Raw genomic sequence first — 25,255 nt, 5'->3', positions numbered from 1 at the left:
AGGGAAGACTGAGATACTGTATATAATTCCACGGCTGACCAGCTGTACACACGAAGGGCAGTGAACACAGGTTTACTCTTGCAATGCAATAAAGTAGAAAAAGAGTGACAATCTATAGTTGGATAAATTATGCATTTCTGGTTACAGTACTTCTTTCCTGGAATTGTTATTACCCACCTCCTCATAGCAGTAACATCCCCAGAGCAGGCAGAGAAGAGGAGAGAGACCACCTTCTGGCCTCGGGACTCAAAGCGCTGCTTCCTTGGGTCCTTTTTGTTGGCTGCATGGCGTAGGTTATCATACCGATGGAAGTTGAAGACTTGGACCAGCTCCTGTGTAATGCATAGGTGGATTGATTAGTACACTATACAGTCATGCTTCAGTAAGCAATGGGGTTATGTCAAGTAAGAACTCATCATGTAATGATTTATCATATACTGAGGTCAATAGAACATGGATTCAGTGGGGATATGTTAGGAGTCAATGGCCACTTAAACTAAAATATCAAAAAAGCCTTACCCTTTTGGGCTTGCCCTCAGTGCTCTCAGTAGCACCACGTTTTCCACTACAGGGAGAACCCTTGCCAAACATAATTAACTTTACTCTTCCCTACATTCACCTTTAAATTCTGTTTCTTACATGCTCTCCCAAACACATCCACCAAGCCTTGCAGTTCCCCTTTGTCTTCACTTTACAACACAGTATCATCTGCAAACATCAATACAGGGAGTTTCCAAACACTGCCCTCTCTCATTAGGGCCACTCCAACATCCACTGCCCTACCTTGTACAGTATCTCTTTTATAACCCCATCCATGTACAGATTGAACAACAATGGAGACATGACACATCCCTGCTTCAACCCAAGCTTCAAATAAAAAAATTCACACAGTTCACTGTCCACATGCACTGCAGCCTTAGCACCCTCATACATTCTCTTCACAGCATTGAAAAACTTCCCTTTTACTCCATATATTCTTAATATTTTCCACAATGCTTGTCTATCCACCCTCTCATATGCTTTCTCCAAATCCATGAATGCTGCATACAACTTCCTTCCCTTCTCTAGAAACTTTTCCACTAAAGATCTAAGAATGAATATCTGATCTACACAACCTCTTCCCTTCCTTAAACCTCCCTGTTCTTCAACTAATTTCTCTGTCATTTCCCTAACTCAGTCAATGAGTTTCCTACCATACACTTTTCCTACTACACTAAGTAGACAAATGCCCCTATGATTACCACACATTTCTTTTTCCCTTTTTCCATTCCTTCCAAGGAAAAAAAACAAAAAACAAAGAGAGCCAATTTCAAGATCCGTTCATTTCTATATGCCTGGACACACTGCGTTTGAAAGACTGGAGATCATAGGAAGCAGGAAATACAGACAGAAGGAGACAGTTCCAGAGCTGACCTGTTGCATAAATGAAGGACTGGGAGTAACTGTTAACTCTTGCATTAGAGAGTTGGACAGAAAAGGGATTAGAGTTTGCAATGTATAGGGTGCAAATGATGAGGTGAAAGAGGGATTGTCCAGGTGCCTGAGGGTGCAAAAGTAGATGTGTGTGGATTAACTGAAACTAAATATGAGTACAGAGGTGAGAGTGTGAGGGAATGGGGGAGTATGGATGGGGTATATGCACAGGAGTGGGTGAGAATGAGAGGGCACAAGAAGGAGTGTGTATTGTTGTGTGCAAGAGATGGAAGGAGAATATAAGAGAGTTGGATCAGTTTGCTCAAGGATTGTGTGGGTAAGATTGAAAGTTGGACTGCAAATGTGGGTGACTGTGTGTGTATGCGCCAACACAAGATCGTGCAAGCATAGTGAGAGAAGAGCTCTGGACAAATGTTGAAGTGTGCACAGAAAAGTTTGAAAGGAATGAGAAAGTGTTTTTGACTGGAGATATGAATAAAAAAGTAGGGGATGTGAAGGTGGATGGAGTAGTTGGTGAGTGGTGTGTGCTTGCAGAAGTGGATAAGAATGGTAGTGCTCTTATGGACATCTGTGCCAGGAGGGAGTTGGTGATAGCCAATACCCTCTTCAGACAAAAAATGATCTACCGGTATAGGTGGTACATGATGAGAAGGGTGGGCGGTGAACTGAATGAACGGAGGCTAATGATTGATTGTGTGTGTGTGGATGATAGGATGAGGTGTGTAATGGAAGCAAAAGCATACAGAGGTTGGGGGAGTGGACTTTCTGACCACCACTTGGTGGTGGTGAAAGTCAAGGCTGAAATGAAGTGGAGGTATAGAAGAAGGGAAGGACAGGAGGAAGTAGTTCTTACAAGGAGGGTGGAAAGGTTGCAAGAGGATGGAAAAAAGGCTGAATATAAGAGAGAAGTGGAGGAGAGACTGGGTAAATATGATTTGGAGCAGATGGGGGATGTGGAAGGTGTGTGCAAGATATTCACAGAAGAAATCTGTGCAGTATGTGAGGTCGTTCGTGGGGTGAAGAGAAGGCAAAAGGGGTGCAAGGAACAGCATAGTGGAATGGAGATGAGACAGGTTGTGACACAAAAGAAGAATGCATATAGTGAGTGGATGAGAAACAGGGGTATGGAGGACGCTGAGAGACAGAAGGGAGAGTTTTATGTAGAGAGGAAGAAAGAGGTGAAAAGATTAGTAAGAGAGAGTAAGGAGAGAGTGGATGAGGAATTTGGAAGTAATCTGAGTGTAAATTGGAGGGAATGTAAGAAAATGTTCAGGAAAGAGCTAGTGTCAGTAGGCAGGTTGTTAAAGAATTTAGTCGGGAAGTGAAAGATAAAAACGGTAGATTACTAGTGGAGAACGGAGAAGTGAGCAGATGGAGAGAACATTTTAAGGAACTTCTGAACACAGAGAATGAAAGTAATGTTTGAACCTATTAAGACATATTACATCTCCAGTGAGAATTTCTATATGGCTCTGGACAATCAACAAGCTCATTCACAATCTCAAGAATCGTATAAAAAGTGACCCAACATCTATGACTTCTGACATGCTCTGCAATTCCCAGTGATTCAAACTCTTTCATTGAAAAAAAATCCTATAATGGATAATTTGACTGAGTAATGAGCCCATCTGCCTTGGGTTATACTTCCTTCTTTCCTTATAATAAAAAATGAATAGGAATGAATTATTATAAGTGATAGTTAATTCTCTGAGTTTCTGGGGACAAGGAACTGGAGTCAAATGACTCGAGGAATGCTCTATGATAACTCAGAAATTAAGCAGTTAAAAACCAATTATAGTCCTCTCTTACTCTGCAAGAGTAACGGCCAGTGGCTATAATTCTAAGCCAACCTACCACAGGCTAAAGGACTCAGGTTCACATGCCTACCACCATATCCCTTTGGAATAACCTCACGTGATCCACCACCATCCATCAATGGTAAGAACCACCTGACTCCACAATGCCCTAAACCCTCCTAACCTCATCTACACAACACCCTCTGCTGAATATCATCCAATAATGCTGTCCATTGATGGTGCCATACAATACCTTCCACCTCTAAAAACACACACACACACACACAATGTCAGGAGTCCTCACCACCAAAATTCCACATGAAGGACCAAGCACAGCAACAGCTAAAATGAGAGGTAGGCTCAGACCCTTGTTTTGTATAATAAAAATATTGTAAGAATAATAATAATAATAGGGTTGTGTGAGAGTCAGGACTGTTTATGGGTGATTTACAGTATTGTGCTTTGTCCTCTTCCGGCTTTACAAAGCTCTGCGTATAATCTATATAACACTGGACCACTCTCTGTCAGTTCAGTATCAAGGTTAATCCAGCTACTCCTCTTAGATGCATGAACTGATTTTGTTTAAACTTTGCAGGAACACTCCCTATGGGCCCAGATTTTGCAAAAACTTTTTTTGGTTTCATAGTTCTGAAAAATGTTTTATTAACAAAATTATAATAGTTACTTATCAATAGTTTGTTCCCTGCAATGGATCATGACCACATAGTAGTTTATTCATACATATAGTAGTTGGTTTATTTCAAAGTTCTAAATATTAAAGGGTGATAGACCAAACAAATCTAGGCCACTGTAGGTGTCTTTATTCAAGTAATAATAATCCATCCACTCATCCAATCCTATGTTGCCCCATGAAAAGCGTAAGAGCCTGGGGCTTGGCAAGTAGGTCCTGACATTTAAGATGAGAGTGACCAACCTCACTCATCTCTGAGTGGCATAACACGAGCAATCAACCCCAACCACCCTCTGGATATAACCCTACACTGGCTCAATCCGACTGGAGCGCCTTAATTACCCACTAAACCACCAGGCGCCATAATTTGGTTATATGGTTACCACCCAGCATAGTAAATGGTTTCCTGGTGTACAGGAAACCGTTTGGTTTGTCACTCAGTGTAGAGTCACCCACAGACAGAAGGAAGAGGAAAGAATGAAGGAATGAAAGACATAAGAGAGAGTGTAAAGTCACCTGTAAGCAGAAGGACAAGGAAAGAATGATGTAAAGAAAGACAAAAGAGAAAGGAAGGAAGGAAAGAAGGGAGGAGAGGACAGGACAGACACCCAAGAGTGGCACTAGATTGAGTGAGTGGATGGTGAGCATAATATACAGTATACAGTATATGTACATTTTTTGCACCGTGTCTCCTTTTTTGACCAGGGCTAAGGCATTGCCCCTGGGTAGAGGACTTTGGTTTTGAAGCGTGAAACATTTTATGACCGGATGCCTTTCCTAATGTCTAACTATGACCCTTGGGTGGACTTGAACTTCTGACCCTTCAGTCAGAGTGCTCTAACCCAATGAACCACAGCTGATAATTAATAATAATAATTACACTACTAGTACAACTCCTACCACTGCTATTACTACTACTACTGCTAACAACAACAAAAACATCAACAACAGTTTCTTTGAACAGCACTGGTAATCCCTATATTTAACAAAGCTTATAACGAACTTACCTCACAGAATTTGAGTCCCCTGACTGAGTTGCCTAAAGGATCAAGGGGAGGGGACCAGGTACAGATGCCCATAACATTTGGAATCACCAGCATGATGGAACCACACACACCCGACTTGGCAGGCAGCCCAACCTGATGGAGACATTCAGATATAAATGTATGCAATCAAGTGGTAAACTTACATTACACAATAGTGTAACAGCCCCTTCTACTCTGAGACTTTATATTATTTTTCACTCAAGCTCAATTGTGTAGTTATTTCTACTATGCAGGCACAGTATTTCTATGTATTACTGTGAATACTTAGGGGGAATCTTTCTTGTAGGTAACACTTTTATTATAACACTAATAACATATATTTAATACAGTTAATTGTACCATTCGTATACTTGTGTGCAACAGCCTGGTCACCTGCGGCTCTCAATGCTGCTCGATCTCTGGCAACCTCCCTATTCAGTCCCTTATCTCTGAGGTCACACTCTCAGACTTTGTCCCAGGCCTTTTTAGGTCTGCCTCTCACAACCCTACCCCAGTTGTTCACACTTCTCACTTTCCGGACGCAACTGTCACCTCCATCCTCTCCACATGCCCAAACCATCTTAATCTACCCCTCCCCATCACAACACCAATACACTCCAGTCCCATCCATCCTCTTAACTCTTTAACTGTGAACCTAGCCCCACCCAGCCATGTTTTCAAGGACACACTACACATTCATCTAATCAATTTTTTTATGTTTAAGCCTATGAATATCCTCTTCCTTTACTGCTCAGGTCTCTTTACCATACAGTATTACACTCTTAACACATGCCACATACAAGACCCCTTAGCATGGAGGGAGAGCCCTCTTTTTGTCAGGAGGGACAACAGCTCCCTGAACTTCCTGCAACCACTCCTTATCTTAGTCACAGAGCTAACTCCAGTTCCACCTCTTGCACATAACATCCCCCCAAAAAAACATTACTCTTGTACACACTCAAGAAATTCACCAATTCTTTCATACCTAATTCAATTCCTTCATACCTAACAATCTCTACATGCTCTTCTCTAAACACTGCATACACAAAATCAACATTATCTTGCAGTCATCCTCTAATGCCACTACATTTCTTATGCACCTACTTATCACAAATACTGAACACGATGGAATTACTTTCCACACCCTTGTGGCAACCAGAAGACCCGCCGACATGTCGTAAAAATACCCCTGCTAATACCAATACACCAGTCCTGTATGAGACAGCCCTAGCATGTATTCAATATGGACGGTGGGTGTTAGCGCCGAAGTGGTGACATGTAGAGGTGTATGGTATGTAGGAGGACTGCTGGGCCTTGATAGCAGGCTGTGAAGCCTATGCCCAGAGTCGGACACATAAAAAAAAAAACATGTGGCCACTCTCCCTCATGCTTTGACAGTACCACCACCACCCCTAGATACAATCACTTTTGATTTATACGCACTTACTCGCAAACCCTCGTGCCCCACTTCAACTCTCTACTTCTTTAATCTTTCCTGCACTTCCCCCTTCATTCTCTGCAGTCAACAAGTAATTAGTATACATCTCCCATGGGAGTTCATTTTTGAAGTCACGTGAGAAAGCTTCAAGCACCATGATAAACAATAAGGGGCTCAAGACTGACCCCTGATGCATGCCAACATTCAAAGAAAACTCATCACTCAAATCTCCATTCACTTCCACCTTGGTGCGAGCACCCACATACACTGCCAAAACCACTCTAAACAGCCATTCCTTAATCCCAAGCTTTCACATTGGCCACTCCCCCCCCCCCCCCATCAAAGGTCTTCTCCAAATCAACAAAAACAAAGTACAGCTCCCTATTCTTTTTGATATATTTTTCCTGAAGCTGTGAAACAATGACTGTGGAGTCAGTGGTCCATTTGCCTAGCATAAACCCGAACTGCATCTCATTAATATTCACTTTTTCCTGAATCATACCTTCTAGGACTCTCTCCATTACCTACATTATCCGATTCAAACTTTTACGCCCCTATAATTTCCTCTTTCCAGGGCATCACTCTTCTGCTTGTGCACAGTTACAATCACACTCTTCAGCCAGTCATTCGGAACAACACATAAATCATCATCATCATCATCATCTGGGCCTCCTTTCCCACCCTAGGACCAAGTGAGGAGTAGCAATGTCCAGACAGCCCAAGTTTGTCCAATCCAATGGGCCACGCTTCCATTCACTCTTCACTGAAGCCCCCGGTATCCTAGCTCTATCTGATACGCTGGAACATTTACCACATTCTGCAGCTTCACATAAACATATTCAATAGTGTCAACTGACATTCACAGACAGTCGTATTTATCAAATCAGTAACTAAACCCACTCCTATATCTCCTGAGGCCTTCAGTATCTCAACAGTCAACCCAGACACACCTGCTGCCTTTCCCACCTGCTTCCTGCCTATTGCTCTACTCAGTAGCAGCATCAGTTAAAGGCCAGGGGCCAAACACTGGATCAACGGACTCCAAACTTTCTGTGTTCCTGTCAAGCTCCTCATTCCGCAACCAGATAAAATGCCCTCTCCAGGCATCTTTAATATCCTCACTGTCCAACACTACCTTTCCTTCACCATTCTTCACACACTGCTTACCTCTGATGTTTTCCTTCTTCATCTGATCTGGCACCTTAAATACCATATTCTTCCTTTCAACACTATTTGGGTTAACCCATAAGTCTCTGAGACTCAGATTTTGCCCTGTTAATACTAGAGTTTAAACACTGTAAGTACATTATGCGAAGGCTTCTGATGTCTGTAATATGGTACAATGTCTACAATAAAATCTCACATGTCACAGACTGGAACATAGCGCATCCATCCATCCATCATCTGATCCTGTGCTGCCCCATGAGAGGCATAGGAGCCTGGAGCTGGGCAAGTTGGTTCTGACATTCAAGATGAGAGTGGCCAGCCTCAGTCATCCCCGAGTCGCATTATGTTAGGAATAAACCCGAACCACCACTTGGATATAAACCTGCAAGGGCTTAATCCAACTGGAACACTTTAATTACCCACTGAACCACCAGGCACCATAATTTGGTTATATGGTTACCACCCAGCGTGGTAAATGGCTTCCTAGTGTACAGGAAACCATTTGGCTTGTCACTCAGTGTAAAGTCACTCGTACATAGAAGGAAGAGGAAAGAATGAAGAAGAAAGAGACAGAACAGGAAGGAAGGAGGGGAAGAAAGTAGAGAGAGAAGAAAGAGCAGTCACCTGAGAGAAGCGCTACATCGAGTGAGTGGATGGTGAATGCCCCCACCTAAACATAAACCAAGAAAAAAAAAAAAATGCTCAGTTGTATACACCAAATTACACGGCATTATCAATCACCTTTGTAATTTTTAACTCTTCATTCCATATAATTACAGTATACCAAACAAAAATAATTTTTGAATTATCTGAAATTCAATTTGTGTTCCTTGATTGTCCATGACACTGTTATACAGTAAAGGATAACACTGAGCAGGGAAGCTCTTTGGTACAACAATGCCCTTTTTCTTTCACTGTCGCTACGTAACAGGTGATTTGGTGCGGTTCTGGGAGAAATGGGAGAAATGGAGTTCCCCCGAGCTAAGCCCTGTATTGGACTATATAGCCCCGCTAGGGTTACAGGAGGGAGCTACCCCTCCCGGCACGCCAGCCCGGGCGAGGCTCGAACTTGCAATCCCCCGATCACAAGTCCAGCGCGCTACCACTGTGCTACCGCGCCCCCCGGTGCGGTTCTGGGGAATCTTGTAATAATGGAGTTAATGAAGGCTAGAGTCCCTATTGAGCTGAATAAAATCATCTGGTAGTACAGTGAGCAAAAGAATATGTCACCGCAATGAATATATCAATCAAAATTAGAGTACACAAGTGGATTTAAAATATCTATCTACAGTATCTATCTATAGCTCGACGTCCCAATCCCACAAACGGTGGCTGCAGACAAAACGCCTCCAAGTCGCTCTGTCACCCATCATTATATATATATATATATATATATATATATATATATATATATATATATATATATATATAGATATAGATAGATAGATAGATATATATACAGTCGCCCCAAGAAGTGATGGCAGAGTTTCAGATTGCTTCGGTCACTCTGCATTGCCGTAAGTTCAATGAAAACAGTGAATATAAGGTAAACATTCAATGCCTTCATCAGGTCATATCAAATAAATTATGTATTATATTGCCCTAAGAATGTAATAACAGGAGGCAGTGATATAATAGAAGTTAACACTTAGTTACCTTTCCCGATTTGAATGAATGTGAAATGTATTACTCCGTGCTCGGTGGGCAGTAGGCCTATAACTCTGTTCCTGATTTAATCGTTTCCCAGGATTTCAAATACAGATGCTCTCGTTTTGACGACCAGTTAAGGAAAATTATAGTGACTGCAATACACTGCCTTATTTTCAAATGCTATGGTGATGATACAGCAACAATAAGGATGCCATAACAATGAAATTATTCTTCGTAATGATGCCCTACCTGCGGTAGCAGCAAGACCATACTACCTGTTATTCCATCTTCCTCTTTACAATAATAATTATAACTAGCAACTTTATTCCCAATTGATGCAAAGTTATTCTTAATTGTAAGGAGGTATGACAGATTCTGCCTTTTTCTCTTACACTAAGCAATAAACAGGACCAAAACATGAGTTCATAAACTCTTGCAATACAAAACCACGCACTCTTTACTCCATCTTTTAATCATAATATCTGTCTTTTTAAATAAACTGTAATGTCCTGCTGAACAGAAAATGCTGATCTGCAAGTTTTGAATTCAATGATTTTATTAACTCTTGCTAATCGATTATGCACTGAGGATAATATCAAACACTGACAGAAGTTAGCATTCACCAAGGAGCTCCGATTATAGGCAAACATCGAGGTTCTATTTTTATACTTCTTTCACCGACAGCCCTCTGGCTTATATTAAATAATCCAGAAATTTTTCTTAATGGGAAACTGGCCAAAGGCAGTATAATAACTGCATGTCTTTGAGTAAATGTTATCTCCTTTCGTGCGTGTTGATCGAAACATTTTAAAAAGCTTACTGGCTTACGCCGCCTTCCCGCTTTCTGTCGTTGTCCATGAAGACATTGGAAACGGAAATAAACGACTTTAAATTATTCCCTGGTATTGTAACGGAAATTATTTTATAAATAATAATTGCTATTTTATATTATTTATTGAAGCTCCTTTTTGTTCAGGCTTACACTACTAAAAGATTATTGCGTGTTACCATACTAGATTTGAACTCCGCAAATTATTCCTGACTGTCCCTGAGCGATAGTTGTGAGATTTCAATTAGTTCCGTTTAGGATTTCCTATTATCGTAACTAACGAACTGCTTCCTACAATTTTGAAGTATACAGGTACTTTGGCATTGATTTATTGTTTTTTGTTACAATTTTACGTATTAGGTTTCACCTCGTAGAGATATAAGGAAGAGTATGTGCACTGTCGCTGACCGAAAATTTCTGGATACTCCGCCGTCACTTCTTAGGCCGACTGTACACACACACACACACACACACACACACATATATATATATATATATATATATATATATATATATATATATATATATATATATATATATATATATATATATATATATATAAAGTAATGGTACACTACTAGGTCTGGATTCAAAAACAAACTTAGATGATCACTTCCCTGTCATAACTGTGCTTTGTTTTGGCAGGATGGATTAAAAAAAAAAAAACTTCCCTGTCATAACTGTGCTTTGTTTTAGCAGGATGGATTTAAAAAAAAAAACTTCCGTCATAACTGTGCTTTGTTTTGGCAGGATGGATTAAAAAAAAAAAGTAAAAAATCTTTCCATGCCTGTTGTTCTGTCTGTTGAAATAAATTTTATGTGCTACTGTGACTCCAGCATAATCTAGATGTCAGTCCAATGTACAAGTACTGCAAGCCACCATTTGAAGGTGTCCCCTTTCTAGCACATTTAAAAATGGACAACTGTCATCAGCTATTTTTATCACTACAGGAATGACATGGAATGACTGAGAAATTTCTGGGTCTGTTGTTCTTTTTGCATATACATATCTGAGTTCCAAAAGTAAGATGATCATAAGTGTGTGTGGATCCACGCCCAATGTGGTATTTCTACAAAATAATGTAGCAGCAACACTCCCCCCCCCCCAATCTCTGTACCTTGAAAGCAAACTGTCCTGAGTAGTCATACATGCCACAGGAGTGCATGAGAGACAGCACATCTCTGACAGCATTGGGCTGCAGCACCTGCTCCCCGGTGATGGGACAGATGCCACCATTGGCCAGTGTCGCTGCCATCACTGACACCACCTCTGCAGTCACCTCCATTGAGCAGCTCTGAAGCACAAACAGGTAAAAAATGAACAAACATTCACAGGATAAGTGTAGTATCCATAACACTTTATTATTATTACAGGAGCAGAGTACAATGCAGAATTGTTACTAACCATAAAGTTACATAGAATTACAATAAAGTACTGTACTACTAATCCGACAGCAGCATAGGTGGTGGGTGAGAAGATGAAGCAGAGGACTGGTTTGTAAATATATGACGTGTACAGTAATGTTTCAATTACACTCCAACATGTTCATTTCCTAAATGCCTGATTAGTAGCAGGTCATAAGAAACATACCGTATTTTAACTTCTTCCCTGACATGATGTATATATTGTTTAACTTAAAACTACCATCTAATGATTTTATTTAACCTGGGAAAGTATTTCATACAATGATGGGGGTTAATGAAAAGTAAACCAGATCCCTCCAGTTGAAAATGACTCTCTGTGACTAAGTAAACTTATCTGATGTAAGTGAGAAGAAAAGGAGAATTACGGGTATGTCCTTGGGCTGAAGGTGTTAACCACATTTACAGTACTAGTTAATAATGTGGTGCACTGCTGAAAAACAATCTTTTGGTTGTGAATTTTACAGTGCACACATAGTAAAATGAACTCAATGAAGACAAGTTTTTTTTTTGGATTGTGAAAGTTCACACTATTACTATGCAACACTTTAGGTCAGCAAATGTATTACAGTAAGTTAGAAGATAAAGAAAACACTTCTGCTACTTTAGTGTTATTATACTGAAAAATAAACAAGGCATTATATAATTCGGCAACTGCAAAATCAAATGACTTGCACAAATTTGCATTTTCTCACCTATTACACCAAATGAATCACACGCTGAGTGGAGAGAGAGAGAGAGAGAGAGAGAGAGAGAGAGAGAGAGAGAGAGAGACAGAGAGACAGACAGACAGACAGACAGAGAGATGGGAGAAAAATGAAGGATGATAAAATTTTTCTCACCTATTACGCCAAACAAATTACACGGGTGGAGAGAGAGAGAGAGAATGGGAGGGTGAAGCGAAAGTGAAAGGGGAATGGGTAATGTAATGCAAAAAGGTATGTGTTTGAGGGGATGGGAAGGGGAGTGAGGGGAGGGTATGTGTGTGAGGTGGAGGGAGTGAGGGGATAGCGGAAGGGGAGTGGGAGGGACAGTGTAATGCAGAGAGGGGAGGGGACGGGGGTCTTTGTGGAGGGGGGCGGGATGTCCACCTTTAGCAATAACACCCTGGCCACGGTCCTTCCTTCATCTCTACTTCCTTAATCTAATCTTAGCTCTCCTACCCCTCTTCCTCCTTCCCTCCCCAACCCTTCCCCATGCTTCCTCTCATCCCTTCTCCTCTTCAGTTCTCCACCTCCGTCCCCCATCTTCTCTCTCTCCCTTCCCGTTTTACGTTTTTCGCCTTCCTCCTTTTATATGGACTTAACTCTTCTCCATTTATCCCTTCTCTACTCGTCTTTCCTTCCTTAATATTTCCCATTATTCTTCCATATCTCTACCTTTCCTTTCCCTTCCCCGTCTTTTCTCTCTTCCTTCATCTTCAACACTTCGTCCTCTATTTCATCTCCATTCTCTTAAACTCACCCTTTTCTCCCTCCTCCGTCCATCTATCCCTTCTTTCTCTCCATTCTTCCATCTCTTCGCTCCCCTTTCCTCAACCCCATTTCAATCTCTTCATCCCTATCTCCCTCCATCTCTTCCCTCTCCCTCTTCATCTCTCCCCCAACTCCCCCTTCCCCTCGAACTCTCCACCTCCCCCCTCCATTAGGCAGTGGGGGGAAATACAGTGAATGTCGAGCCCTCAGCTCTATGTGCCCTTTGTCCTCCTCCTTTTAGCCATCTCTTCCGTACACTCCCCTTTACTGTTTGCTCTCTCCTGCTTCCTCTCTTCGTTCTGCGCATTACAGAGGTTATTTTCTAGGGCATGGATGTATACATTCCTTTCTCATATCCTGTGACTAATGGAAAAAATATATATATATGGTTTAATCACGCTTGTTTTTATGCCGTCCACAAAGAGAAGGCCTACAAAAGGTACCGGAGTTAACCCACCCCTGAATCTCATCTCTCTGTTTCAGCCCGGAATCGTGCTAAGTCTGTTCTTTGCTAAAAATAATGTCATTCGTACTACATGTTCTGAATTCTCAAACTCAAATTCTTCCCGCTCCTTCTGGCACCTTGCCAAAATACCTTTCTAACAACTCAAATTCTTCCCGCTCCATCTGGCACCTTGCCAAAATACCTTTCTAACAACTTTACCTAATCATCCTTCCCTCCTCTTTTCCACTCGGATGGCTCTGTAGCTATTTCTTCTACTGATAAAGCAGAACTCTTCGCTCAGACTTTCACCTCCAGTTCCGCCTTATAGACGATTCGGTGCTGTTCCTCCATCACTTCCCCCTTCTGACTTCCTCATGGCTGACATTAAAATTTCTTCAGCTGATGTATTTTCTGCCATCACTGGCCTCAATACTAACAAGGTATATGGACTTGATGGGGTCCTTCCTGCTGCCCTCAAGAACTGTGTTTCTGTGCTTACACCCTGCCTAGGTAAACTCTTTCAGCTGTTTATTAACTTGTACTTTTCCTTCTTGCTGGAAGTTTGCTCTCATTCAGCCTGTTCCAAAGAAGAAAGACCATTCCCATCCCTCAAACTATCTCCCACTTGCTTTAACATTCAGTGTTTCAAAAGTATTCGAGTCTATTCTTAACATCCTTTCACAACCTTCCTTCTGATTGATAGTATGGGTTCCGCCAGGGACGCTCCACCAGCGATCTTCTCACCTACCTTTCAGTCTCTTGGCCATCCTCCTTTCGGAACTTTGGCGAAAGCTTTGCCATTGCTCTTGACATCTCAAAGGCTTTCGATCGAGTCTGGTATAAATCTTTAATTTCCAAACTACCTTCTTACAGTTTCTATCCTTCTATCTGTGCATTCAGCTCTAGCTTCCTTTCTGGTCATTCTATAGCTGCTGTTGTAGACGGCCATAGTTCTTCTAGATCTACCAATGGTGGTGTTCCTCAGGGCTCTGTCCTATCACACACTCTCTTCCTTTTATTCATCAATGACTTTCTAAGCTGTACATCTAACCCTAACCACTCATACGCCGATGACTCCAGCCTTCACCTTTCTATTCGCTTCCTGCAGCTTCCATCTCAGCAGTTACTTCAGCAAACAAGGGATGAAGCTACGTCACACCTAATGTCTGACTTGGCTCATCTCTCATTGGGGTGAAAGTAATCTTGTTTTCAATGCATCAAAAACTCAGTTCCTACATCTATCAACCCCAAAAAATCTTCCGTAGGAGTACCCTCCATTTTTTAACAATATCCAACTCAGTCCTACATCATCTTTAAACATACTTCAGGTTTCATTCTCTTGGGATTTATCTTGGAAAGATCATATTACCTCTCATGTAAAATCTGCTTCCAAGAGACTAGGTATGCTAAGCCGACTCTGTCTTCTCTACCCCTGTACAGTTGCTGACTTTATAGACGCGTTTTACTCGCCTCTGTGTATAGTACAACTCTCACGAGTAGGGGACTTTTCACAACAAAGTGGAGATAAAGGCTTTTTCGTCTCATTAGCTGTCCTCTTACTGGCTCCCTTCAACTTCTGCATCTTTACCTCTTTTCCATCGATATTTCAACGGTCACTGCTCCTCTGGACTGTCTGCTTGCATCCCTCCACCACTACGGTGGGCGTGTATCACCCGTCTAGCTACAAACTCTCATCCCTTTTCTATCCGAATCTCTAATGCAAAAGTTAACCGTTACTCCCAGTCCTTCATGTATGCAGCAGGCCAACTCTGGAATTGTCTTCCTCTGTCTATTTCCTACTGCCTATGACCTCTGGTCTTTCAAACGAAGTGTGTCCAGGCATCTCGAAATGAACGGATCTTGAATTTGGCTCTGTTATCTTGTTTCTGTTTTTTCTTCGGGGAAACAATATGAGGGCTCCTGGCCTTTGACTCTTCCTTCCCTGCATAAAAAAAAAAAAAAATCTCTTCCCTCTGTTCTATCCTCCTCCCTTCTGTCTCCCTTCCCCACTCTCTTTAGACTGCACTTTTCCTTGCTTTCATCCCTATTATGCCTTCCTTCTTGCTTTCTCTTCTCTTCCTCCATTCTGCCTTCTTCCTTATCTCCCACTATCATTCACCCCGCCTTCTTCATTTACCATGTTCCTCTTCTCTTCCCTAATCCAGTTCATTACTTTTATTTTTTTCTTTCCAAAATGATTTTTAAATCAACCTTAAATAATTTCATGTATTTATCAACCGTATGTTGAATGTCATATATATATATATATATATATATATATATATATATATATATATATATATATATATATATATATATATATATATATATATATATATATAAAAGACATACAGACAGACGAACACCCTTCCACACCCACACCCACACCCAGACCCAGACCCACCCACCAAAACCCACACTCACACAAGGATCTGTTTTGTTCCCTACACTTTTTAACCTAAACATGCACGACATACCCACACCCCACAGATACACATTGCTTCTTGTGAAGACGACGTAACGCATGTACACACCAAAACGCAAACAGCCGCATACATCCTCCAACCTTACCTCAACAAACTGCACGAATAGTTCACAACAAACAGACTCAATATAGCCCCAGCCAAACCTTCAGTGACCCTTCTCACAAACTGGACAGCAGAACATAGTCACATTCCACACCTCATCATAAACACCACCCCCTACCACACACACACACACACACACACACACACACACACACACACACACACACACACACACACACTCCTTAACGTAACATACAATACATCAATGTCATTGAACCAACACATCACAAACATTCAAAATAACACAAAGACATCGCCCTAAAGTCACTTGTCCATACAACATTCGGACACACCAAAGAAATCACCACCACCACAGTATACAATATATACGTTCAGTGATGAATTGTGCAAGCCATGCTTGGGCTTCTAACCTCACTAAAACACACTACATACAGAACAAGGTCCTAAAAATAATCACATACTGCACAGCTACTACACACACACACCACCTACACCAAGAAACTAAAGTCCTCAAACTCAAGGATCATCTAGACGAGAGGCACACAAATTCTTGCCGCAACCTCCACAAACCTACATCATTCACCATACAACATGGCAGCACATCCATACACACCAAGCAACATCAAAACAACACCCAGCACACGATATCATACACAAATACTGTCATCCCTCCCCGCTCGCCCGCCTCAAACCAGCTTCCAAAAGCATATCCATACCCAAATCACTCGCCGTTCTATTCAGTCACCCAAAGACAACACACAGCTGCATGCACGACCTCCTGATATCCACCCTTCTGAATCCTACCTCCCTCGTGAGGACAGGGTCCACCTGGCCAGGCTGAGATGTGGGCATCATCCAACCCTCTTGAGTTATCACAAGAGGTTGGATGACTCACCAGCTGATGCCTGTCCAGAATGCAACACAGCACCCCATACTATTAAGCACATTATGGAAGACTGTATTGCACACGATCACCTGCGCCAACAACACAACATGCACTCGAGAGCTCTGTGGGAAAGCCCAGTCTCGGTCATGGCCTTCCTTAGGGACTCGGGGCTGTTCGGCCAGACTGCCAATAGGGAGCAACTAGTATTACTACCCACACCCACAACAACCCCTTCCCCCCCCCACAGAGAGAGAGAGAGAGAGAGAGAGTACAACAAACTTAGGGGAGGATATCTGCATGTAATGAAAGGGGGTGATATAGTGGTGACCAGACACGTGGCTTTGTTTACACTATCAGCTGATCCTTGTTTACATTATCAGCTGGTCGGCACAGTTCACTCCCTCACGTACTAATGGGGACGAGGCAGGGAGTAATAATAAGACTCTCAAGAGGAATAAAGAGGGAAAAGAAGTACTACAGGAAAGAAAACTTAAGGAAAGAGGGAAAAGAAGTACTACAGGAAAGAAAACTTAAGGAAATGATGTAGAAAGAGGTGAAAACAGAAGGAATAATAATGGAAGCTGAAGATAATGAGAAGGAAAACAAGAAAAGAAAGGAAAAAACTGGATGAAAAACATGACAAATAGAGAGAGAGAGAGAGAGAGAGAGAGAGAGAGAGAGATTATAAATTAAGGATAGAGTAAATGAAAAAAAACAAACGAAGAGTCAGACATACAATAAGCTGAAAAGTGATTAAGAAGAAAGTAGCCAACTAATTATGAAAATAGCTGTGTGTGTGTGTGTGTGTGTGTGTGTGTGTGTGTGTGTGTGTGTGTGTGTGTGTGTGTGTGTGTGTGTGTGTGTGTGTGTGTGTGTGTGTGTGTGTGTGTGTGTGTGTGTGTGTGTGTGTGTGTGTGTGTGTGTGTGTGTGAGAGAGAGAGAGAGAGAGAGAGAGAGGAGAGAGAGAGAGAGGGAGAGAGAGAATCACCTGTGCCCCCATGACCTTATTACCACCACCACACAGGGTTGGTGAGATGCCAAGGATCCCTCCACCCTCAAGTATGTATGTATGTATGCCCCTCCCTCCATCTCATGTATGACCCTCCATCCTCATGTATATATGTATGCCCCTCCCTCCATCTCATGTATGACCCTCCACCCTCATGTAAGTCTATGTGTATACTCCTCCAGCTCCAAGTACAGGTATATCAATCTTCCATGTATATCTAGTATCATGTTCATTTTCTCCTCTCATCCACATGTCTGCTCCACCTTCATGTATGACTTTCCACGCCATATACTGATTTAAACTCATGTAGCCTATGGCCTCCTAACTACGTACATGAGATTCGTCTTTGTGTATTCCCCTCTCCATCCTGCCTACCCATCACACATGCCCCTTTGCTCTCATGCAGTATAAATAGCTCATTCTCCACTACCCCATGTATGCCTGTCTACTGTAATGTATAATACTCCACTCACTCATGTATGCTTCTGTAGTGTGATGTAAACGTTTCAACAATACACTCCACCACCCTCATGTATCTATGTTGTATATTCCACCAGCCCCATGTACCGTATGTCTTTACTATACAGCTTTCTCTCAACAACATCCATGTATGGGGCTTTCCTGCACTGTATACTCAACCACCCCACGTTTACTTCCTCACCTAATGTGTAACAACCATGTACTTTCCACAACTTCACTCACACAGCAATCTTGTAACCCAAATCTTCACTTAACCACCTCTGCCCGAATCTCTCTCTCTCTCTCTCTCTCTCTCTCTCTCTCTCTCTCCTGACGAGTTTAGCTCAGGAAAGAGATCTCGTACTGAACGGGTTGATGAAGGCTGTATCTCACCCACTCAGTTCGAAATCTCCTCTAATCTGAAAAGAATCGTGGAGAGGGAGCACGAATTAAACAATACGTCATCGTAGTGCAGCAGTTAAGCGCACCAGGAGGGTAAGGTCTTTATTATTATTATTATTATTATTATTATTATTATTATTATATTCTTGCTCTCTCGTGGCGACTTTATTCAAAGTAAGATATTTTTCTGAACATCAGAAATACACCTTCTTTAACCCTTTCAATCCGATGACGTATTTATTTTACTTGCTACACTGAGACGATTTCGTTCAGCTCAGGATACTCTTTACGGAAAGGAAGGAATAATCAAGAACCAGCACCAAATCATATTATGGCAATATGGCACTAAGGTAGAAGGAAGCGGGGTAAATAATTATACCAAATGTATGACATGAAACGCGTAAGAAAAATAATAATATAGGAAACAGATACAATGGGAAAGTTACCTTCGAAAGCCATAAGTTGTGGGGGCCGACGTAGTGTGAAAAGGAAGGGACAAGCTGCGAGGTGTTGTTGGAATATAGAGGGGAAATCAAGAAAAGGTGACAGGTAGGCCTATTCAGAGGGCAGTTACAGTGTGACCAGACGGGCTGAGGGTCATGCCTCATCAACTGACCATGAGTTACGAGGGTATGACCCAAGCGAAGACGAGCATGGATAGTACTCCACCGACGATTGGGGTGGGTTGATGTGTGCCAGGGTAGAACAGAGGGTTTAACAGTACGAATTTTTTTGTGAACCTATTGGTTCCATCACGGTCCAAACAAACTTGTAATGTCGGAGCCTACCTGTTGTAACAGGGAATAATGCAGCGAAAGGTCATCTGTCTGGGAATTGATGTTAAAATACAGAGACCTGGTCTGGGGTCCAAAAGGAAAGGTGATCAAGGCAGGGTTAGTGAGTCTGGAAGCAGTATGAGGACGGGACGAGGAAGCCGAAGAAACAGAACGGGTAGATGGAGGAGGGGGAGGAGGCAGGTAAGTTTCAAATGTTACAAAAGAAGATAAAACAGGTAGCGTTGTACATGGACGGGGGTGTGAGGCAGGTGATGGTGTAGTTAGGCAGGTTGAAACAGCCAGAGAAACAGTGGAACAAGATAGAGAAATACCAGGAAGTAAAGCCGGGGTTGCCATCAGGGTAAAAAAAATCGGCAGAACCGGGGGAGGGGGAACCAGAAACAATTTCCATCATTTCCTTTGGGAAGGAAAAGGTTCACCATGAATGTTGAAAAGAATGGATTATTTGGCCGGAACCCGCAGTCCAAGGGCCCGGCAATGACCCATGTAGGGATAAAGCTTCAAGCACGCACTCCCTACCCTACCCAGCAACAGCACCCCTGGATCCGAAAGCTACAAGTAAGCCCCAGTTCCGATCCTGCCGAGACTACCTCCGCAGAGGTCCACACACCGGGGTGGTATCGAACCACCATGATCCCTACAATTGGCCAGACCAATAGCCCACGGGCACACCCTAATCATTCCTGTTGCAACTTCCTAAAGGTCATTGATGAGAATTTTGATGTATGTGGAAAATTCCACTCTATTTAGAGACAAAGATACAGTACTGAGGATAGGAGAAAAGGAAGGAAGAAGCAACAGTAGAAAAAAAGAGCCTTGCAAAATTAGTTGAGGCAGGGACAGGGACCCAAGGAAAAGGGACAGAGCAGAGCAGAATGGAGATGCAGGTGCGGCATCCACCTAGGAACCAAACTTCCACACACCGTGGAGTTCATTAAGGTACCCTGCTATGGCTCCCCTCCAAATCAAGTCCCAATCAACGTCTCCAAAGCCCCTCCCCACGACAACAACGAGCAAGGAAACAGGGGGGGGGGGGATAGACTCTAAAAAACAGAATTATATCTTGCTTTCACAAACCTCTTCACTACCAGGATGCTCTACTGCGGTGAATAAAATCGCCTGTTTATTAACAAGAGTAAAATAATAAATACTAGAGTGCGTCACCTGAGTGAGGGGTTTCCTCCACTCCCAGGAATCAGGACATCTTAGAGCCAGAAAATATATACAGGCCTCACCGTATTCACGAGGCTAACCACTTCAGTCCTGTGACGTACTTTTCAGATGATTTTTGTTGTTCCCAGACGATTTTACGTAACTACAAGAAAGATCCCTCATACTGAAAGGGTACATGAAGGCTATAGCTAATCTCTTCAGCTGCAATTAAAAACTCTCGTTGAATATTACAAAAAGGAAACATCACGAATACAACAGAAAATGAGTCACCGATTCAAGAGGTTTAATAACAGCCTCACAACTGATACAACACAAGAGGGAACAGGGGGAAAGTGAATGCAAGACGTCCACTTTTCCATCTATTCATAATACTCATTCTCTCGGGCTCATGTAACTCACTCTCAGTTGAATAAAATCACTTGGGTTTGCAGGAAAAGAATATTCGAGTTGTCCCGACAGTGACAGAGACAATGGTTACAAGCAGTGACACTCAGGTTCCTATGACTCACCCATTTGTCACTGGCAGGAAAGTCATTTGTCACTGACAGGAAAATACAAGAGTTTCCCAAACTTCAGAAGGCTCCTCATGACTAACCCACCTGAATAGTCATTTGGGGCTGGCAGGAAAAGAATCAAAGAGCTGTCCCGAACTTAAGAGTGTTAACACGACCCATAGCCTGATTTTAGAGATCCTCGCCTCACCTAAATTTATGTGGGAAATGGGGTTAGGACGAAAACAAAGGGGTACTGTTTACGAACACAGATAATTTTAATTTGGTGAACCACGGAAACAGATTTCAGCGCAGCACCTGGCCCTTAATGTATCAAACTATCGCCCTTCAAACTAATCCAGAATGAGACAACCCAAACATGTGTTCAGTACAGACGGTGGGTCACAGCACCGAAGTGGCGACATGTGAAGGGATGTGGCATGCAGGAGGACTATTGGGCCTCAGGGTACGGGTTATGAAGTCAAAGCCAAAAGATGGACAGTGATGATGATGACGATAATAATAACAACAGCAACAATAACAACTAATGACTGTATATGCAAGCCAGTAAGCACACCCTGGGAACGAACACCCAGAGCATCTAAAACACGGCCGAATAAAACAGTTACATGGGTACATACACCATACGATCCTAACGAGGCGGTGCGGCTGGACTTAACACTAACAATAACAATAGCTAGAGGAAAGAAAAAAAATATATACTGTGATATAAAACTGTCTCTCCTCCACCCACCACATCGTAGAAAAAATCGTGCTGGAATGAAATGTGGAGGAAATATCACAGCACCTGCAGATATTATTATTAAAAAGGAAAAACTGAACATTCTTAAAGGTACAATAAAGTTAGGCCATAAATGTACTTCATATATTTTCATACAGGTACACAGCATGAAATTCAGTTCGTCACCCTTTTATAATAATTATGATATATGTAATAGGTAAACATATACGCACATACATTAAACTACGACTATACATGTACACGAGAGAGAGAGAGAGAGAGAGAGAGAGAGAGAGAGAGAGAGAGAGAGAGAGAGAGAGAGAGAGAGAGAACCTTGAGAATGCCCAACACAGCTATAAAGTCTCTCTCTCACGCCCCATAAATCTCTCACCGTTGCTTTTCTTTAATCTCTCACTTCGCTTTACCTTCTCCCTTCTCCCTCATTTTTCCATCTTCCATCAGACTCGCTTTTGTTTCTCTTACATTTTTCAATATGCTCTAAAAAATAATAATTAAAAGATAAATAGACTCGTTTCCGTTAAATATAGAAAATCAATATAACAGCAGCAATAAAGAAAAAATTATTGAAAAAATCTAATATTCTGTTAATACTAAAATTTTTTGAACTGTTTTTACTACACTGAGAATCTATCATTGTGTGTGTGTGTGTGTGTGTGTGTGTGTGTGTGTGTGTGTGAGAGAGAGAGAGAGAGAGAGAGAGAGAGAGAGAGAGAGAGAGAGAGAGAGAATGTTAAGGAGAAAAGAACGCAGCAAAGGGAAAAAAAAAAGAGTGAAGGAATGTGAGAAAAGAAAATCCGACAAAGACTCTTATACTCCATTCTTGCTATCTTCGGGCGATTTCACTCAGCCTTTCAGTTTTCGAGAATTACCTGGTCAACCCTTCCAGTTCGAAAAAATCTCCTCAGCTGAATAAAACCGTCTGTAAATGGCAAGAACATAATAAAGTTTCACAGCACTGAGGAGGTTAAAAAAGAAAACGAGACTTGATAAGAGAAGAAAAAGGAAGTGCGAAAAACAGAAGATGGGGAAGGAGGTCAGATAAAATGAAAATGGAACGCCACTAAAAGACCAGTAAACTTGACACAGATGAAGAGAAGTAAAACACCACAAAAAGAACAGCAAACCCGAAACGGCGAGGAGAGGAGGAGGAGGAGGAGGAGGAGGAGGTAAAATGGATAAAAGTATGCAAGAAGAGGCGGCGGCCAGATGACGACAAAATGAAAAACTAATAGATGACAAGGAAACTTGAAAACAGCAAAGAGAGAGGAAAAAGGAATAAGAGAAAGGATGAAAAGAGGTGATGAAAATAAAGAATATATTATCACATACACAAAAAGGAAAAGGAGTAAAAACAGTAAAGTGGGAGAGAAAAGGGATTAATCCCCAAGCCAGACCTCATTAGTTCATATAGCCCTGCTAGGGTTACAGGAGAGCGCTACCCCTCCCAGCACGGCAGCCACCGGGCGGGGCGCGAACTCGCAACCTCACGATTACGAGCCCGACACCCTACCACCGAGCTACCGCGCTCCCTAAAGTAGGAGAGAAGAGGAAAAAAAAAATCGATTATCAGGAAGACGAAAGGAAGATTCGATGAAGGAAATATACATTATTAGGAAGCAATAAAAGAAGACGAGAATGCAACAAAGTAAATAGAGAGAGCAAGAGAAGACAGCAAGTACAGGAGAGACTGAACAACGTGAACACAGAATTAGCTACTACTATAAGAGGAGAGGCAGCCTAACAGTGAAGCGGCGGAGTAAAGAAAAACAAAGCTAGAAAGGAAGAGGAAGAGGACAGTATAAAACAAGAGTACAAAATTAGACTGCCCTGAGGAAAATGAGGTAAAGCAGCAAACAAGTGGAAGAGGAAAAAGCAAGAGAAACAGGTGGAAGAGGTGAACGTGGGGGAAACAAAGGCAAATCAAAAAACACTGAAAGAGAGGAAAGTTTGCGATAATAACAGTGCAGGACAGTAGGCGACAGAGCAGGCAGATGAGAGGATGGACAGTAAGGAACACACACACACACACACACACACACACACACACACACACACACACACACACACACAACTAGGCGCCAGCATGAGGTAAAAGTAGAGCAAGGCAGTAAAATGATGGCCTATGATATTCGTAGGCTGGGAACTGGAGAAGGGTGTAAACAATATGTGTACAAAACTAGATGGTACTAAAAGAGGAAAAAAACAAAACAGCCTGAAAACAGTAAACACGAGGAGTTATGAGAACGCAAGAAATGAAGAGGAGAAGAGGACAGGTAATAAATAGGTGTAATTATATATCACTAAATGAGGGGAAGAAACCTTGATACAGTAAAGACGGAGTAAAAAGCACAGAGAAGGAGAAAGAGGACGGAATTCAACAGTCAGCCATCACTATCATCATCATGCAGTCTCTTACTGCCCTATCAGGTGAAAACAACAGGTCGCTTTCCCCTGAGCGTCACTCTGTAAGCAACAAACGCCAACCACCCATCGGATAAATAAGATTACACAACTAGACAGAAATAAAATTGGAGACGGAAGTTTGAGACAGTAAAGAGGCAGAATAAGAAAAACGGGTAGCGTGAGTAAAATAGGGGGTGGGGGGTGGGGGGCTGAGGAAAGACGAAGAGGGGGACTTATTTACCACGACTCTTAACTAATATTTACAATTAACAAATTCCCTTTGCTGTTAATTGTCTATGATTTTATTTTCGTCAATTTTTTCACTCTGATGTTCATTCCAGTTTGGTTGTATGAGTGAAAACAGAAGCATAAACTAGAGGCCCCCAAAGGGAGGAATCATACCAGCCGCGAGCAGATACAGATATAGCGCAGCTCGGAATATGACCTTGACCTTTCCCTACTTTCATCAATTTCGAACTCGTAGGAGATTTTCATCCCTACCACACACCTGTAAAATTTTGTGATGATATCCCGAGCGGTTGCGAAGTTATCGTGGTAACAGACACACAGACCTTGACCTACTTTCACCAATTTCTAACTCGTAACCTATTTTTTCCGTACTACACATCTATAAAATTTTGTGATGATATCTTGAGCTGCTGCGAAGTTATCGTGCACGAACACACACACAAACAGGAAAATTGAAAACAATACCAGCTTCGCTATCGCGGCAGGTAAAAGTAGTTCCATATAGTACAACCCCTTCAGTCCAATGACGTATTGCTATATTTTATTCTATCTCCAGAGGTTATACTTGAGTTTAAGAGAGAATTTACGGACTGACCTGTTAGATATAACCTTCATTAACCCCTTCAAAACCAGAGATCTTTATCTGGTTGATTAAAATCGCCAAGAAATAGCAATAGTAAATGGCAAACATATGACATCGTA

At 42.0% G+C, this 25,255-nt stretch overlaps 1 protein-coding gene across 1 annotated transcript in view; it reads right to left on the bottom strand.

The window, feature by feature from the left end:
• LOC145415122 (glutaminase liver isoform, mitochondrial-like) overlaps positions 1–25,255 on the bottom strand; it is a 182,229-nt gene that overhangs the window by 5,899 nt on the left and 151,075 nt on the right. The window contains exons 12-14 of the mRNA XM_080284541.1: positions 11,149–11,325; positions 4,929–5,060; positions 178–332 (exon numbers count right to left, since the gene is read on the bottom strand). Of these exons, the coding sequence (XP_080140667.1) occupies positions 178–332; positions 4,929–5,060; positions 11,149–11,325 (464 nt within the window). The remainder of the gene's footprint in view (positions 1–177; positions 333–4,928; positions 5,061–11,148; positions 11,326–25,255) is intronic.

The sequence above is a fragment of the Coenobita brevimanus genome, chromosome 101 (genome assembly GCF_032717465.1).
Source record: "Coenobita brevimanus isolate Jiangsu-jjx chromosome 101, ASM3271746v2, whole genome shotgun sequence".
NCBI classification, from domain to species: domain Eukaryota; kingdom Metazoa; phylum Arthropoda; class Malacostraca; order Decapoda; family Coenobitidae; genus Coenobita; species Coenobita brevimanus.
The sequence above is the reverse complement of the archived record's forward strand: the minus strand, read 5'-3'. Positions and strand labels throughout refer to the sequence as shown.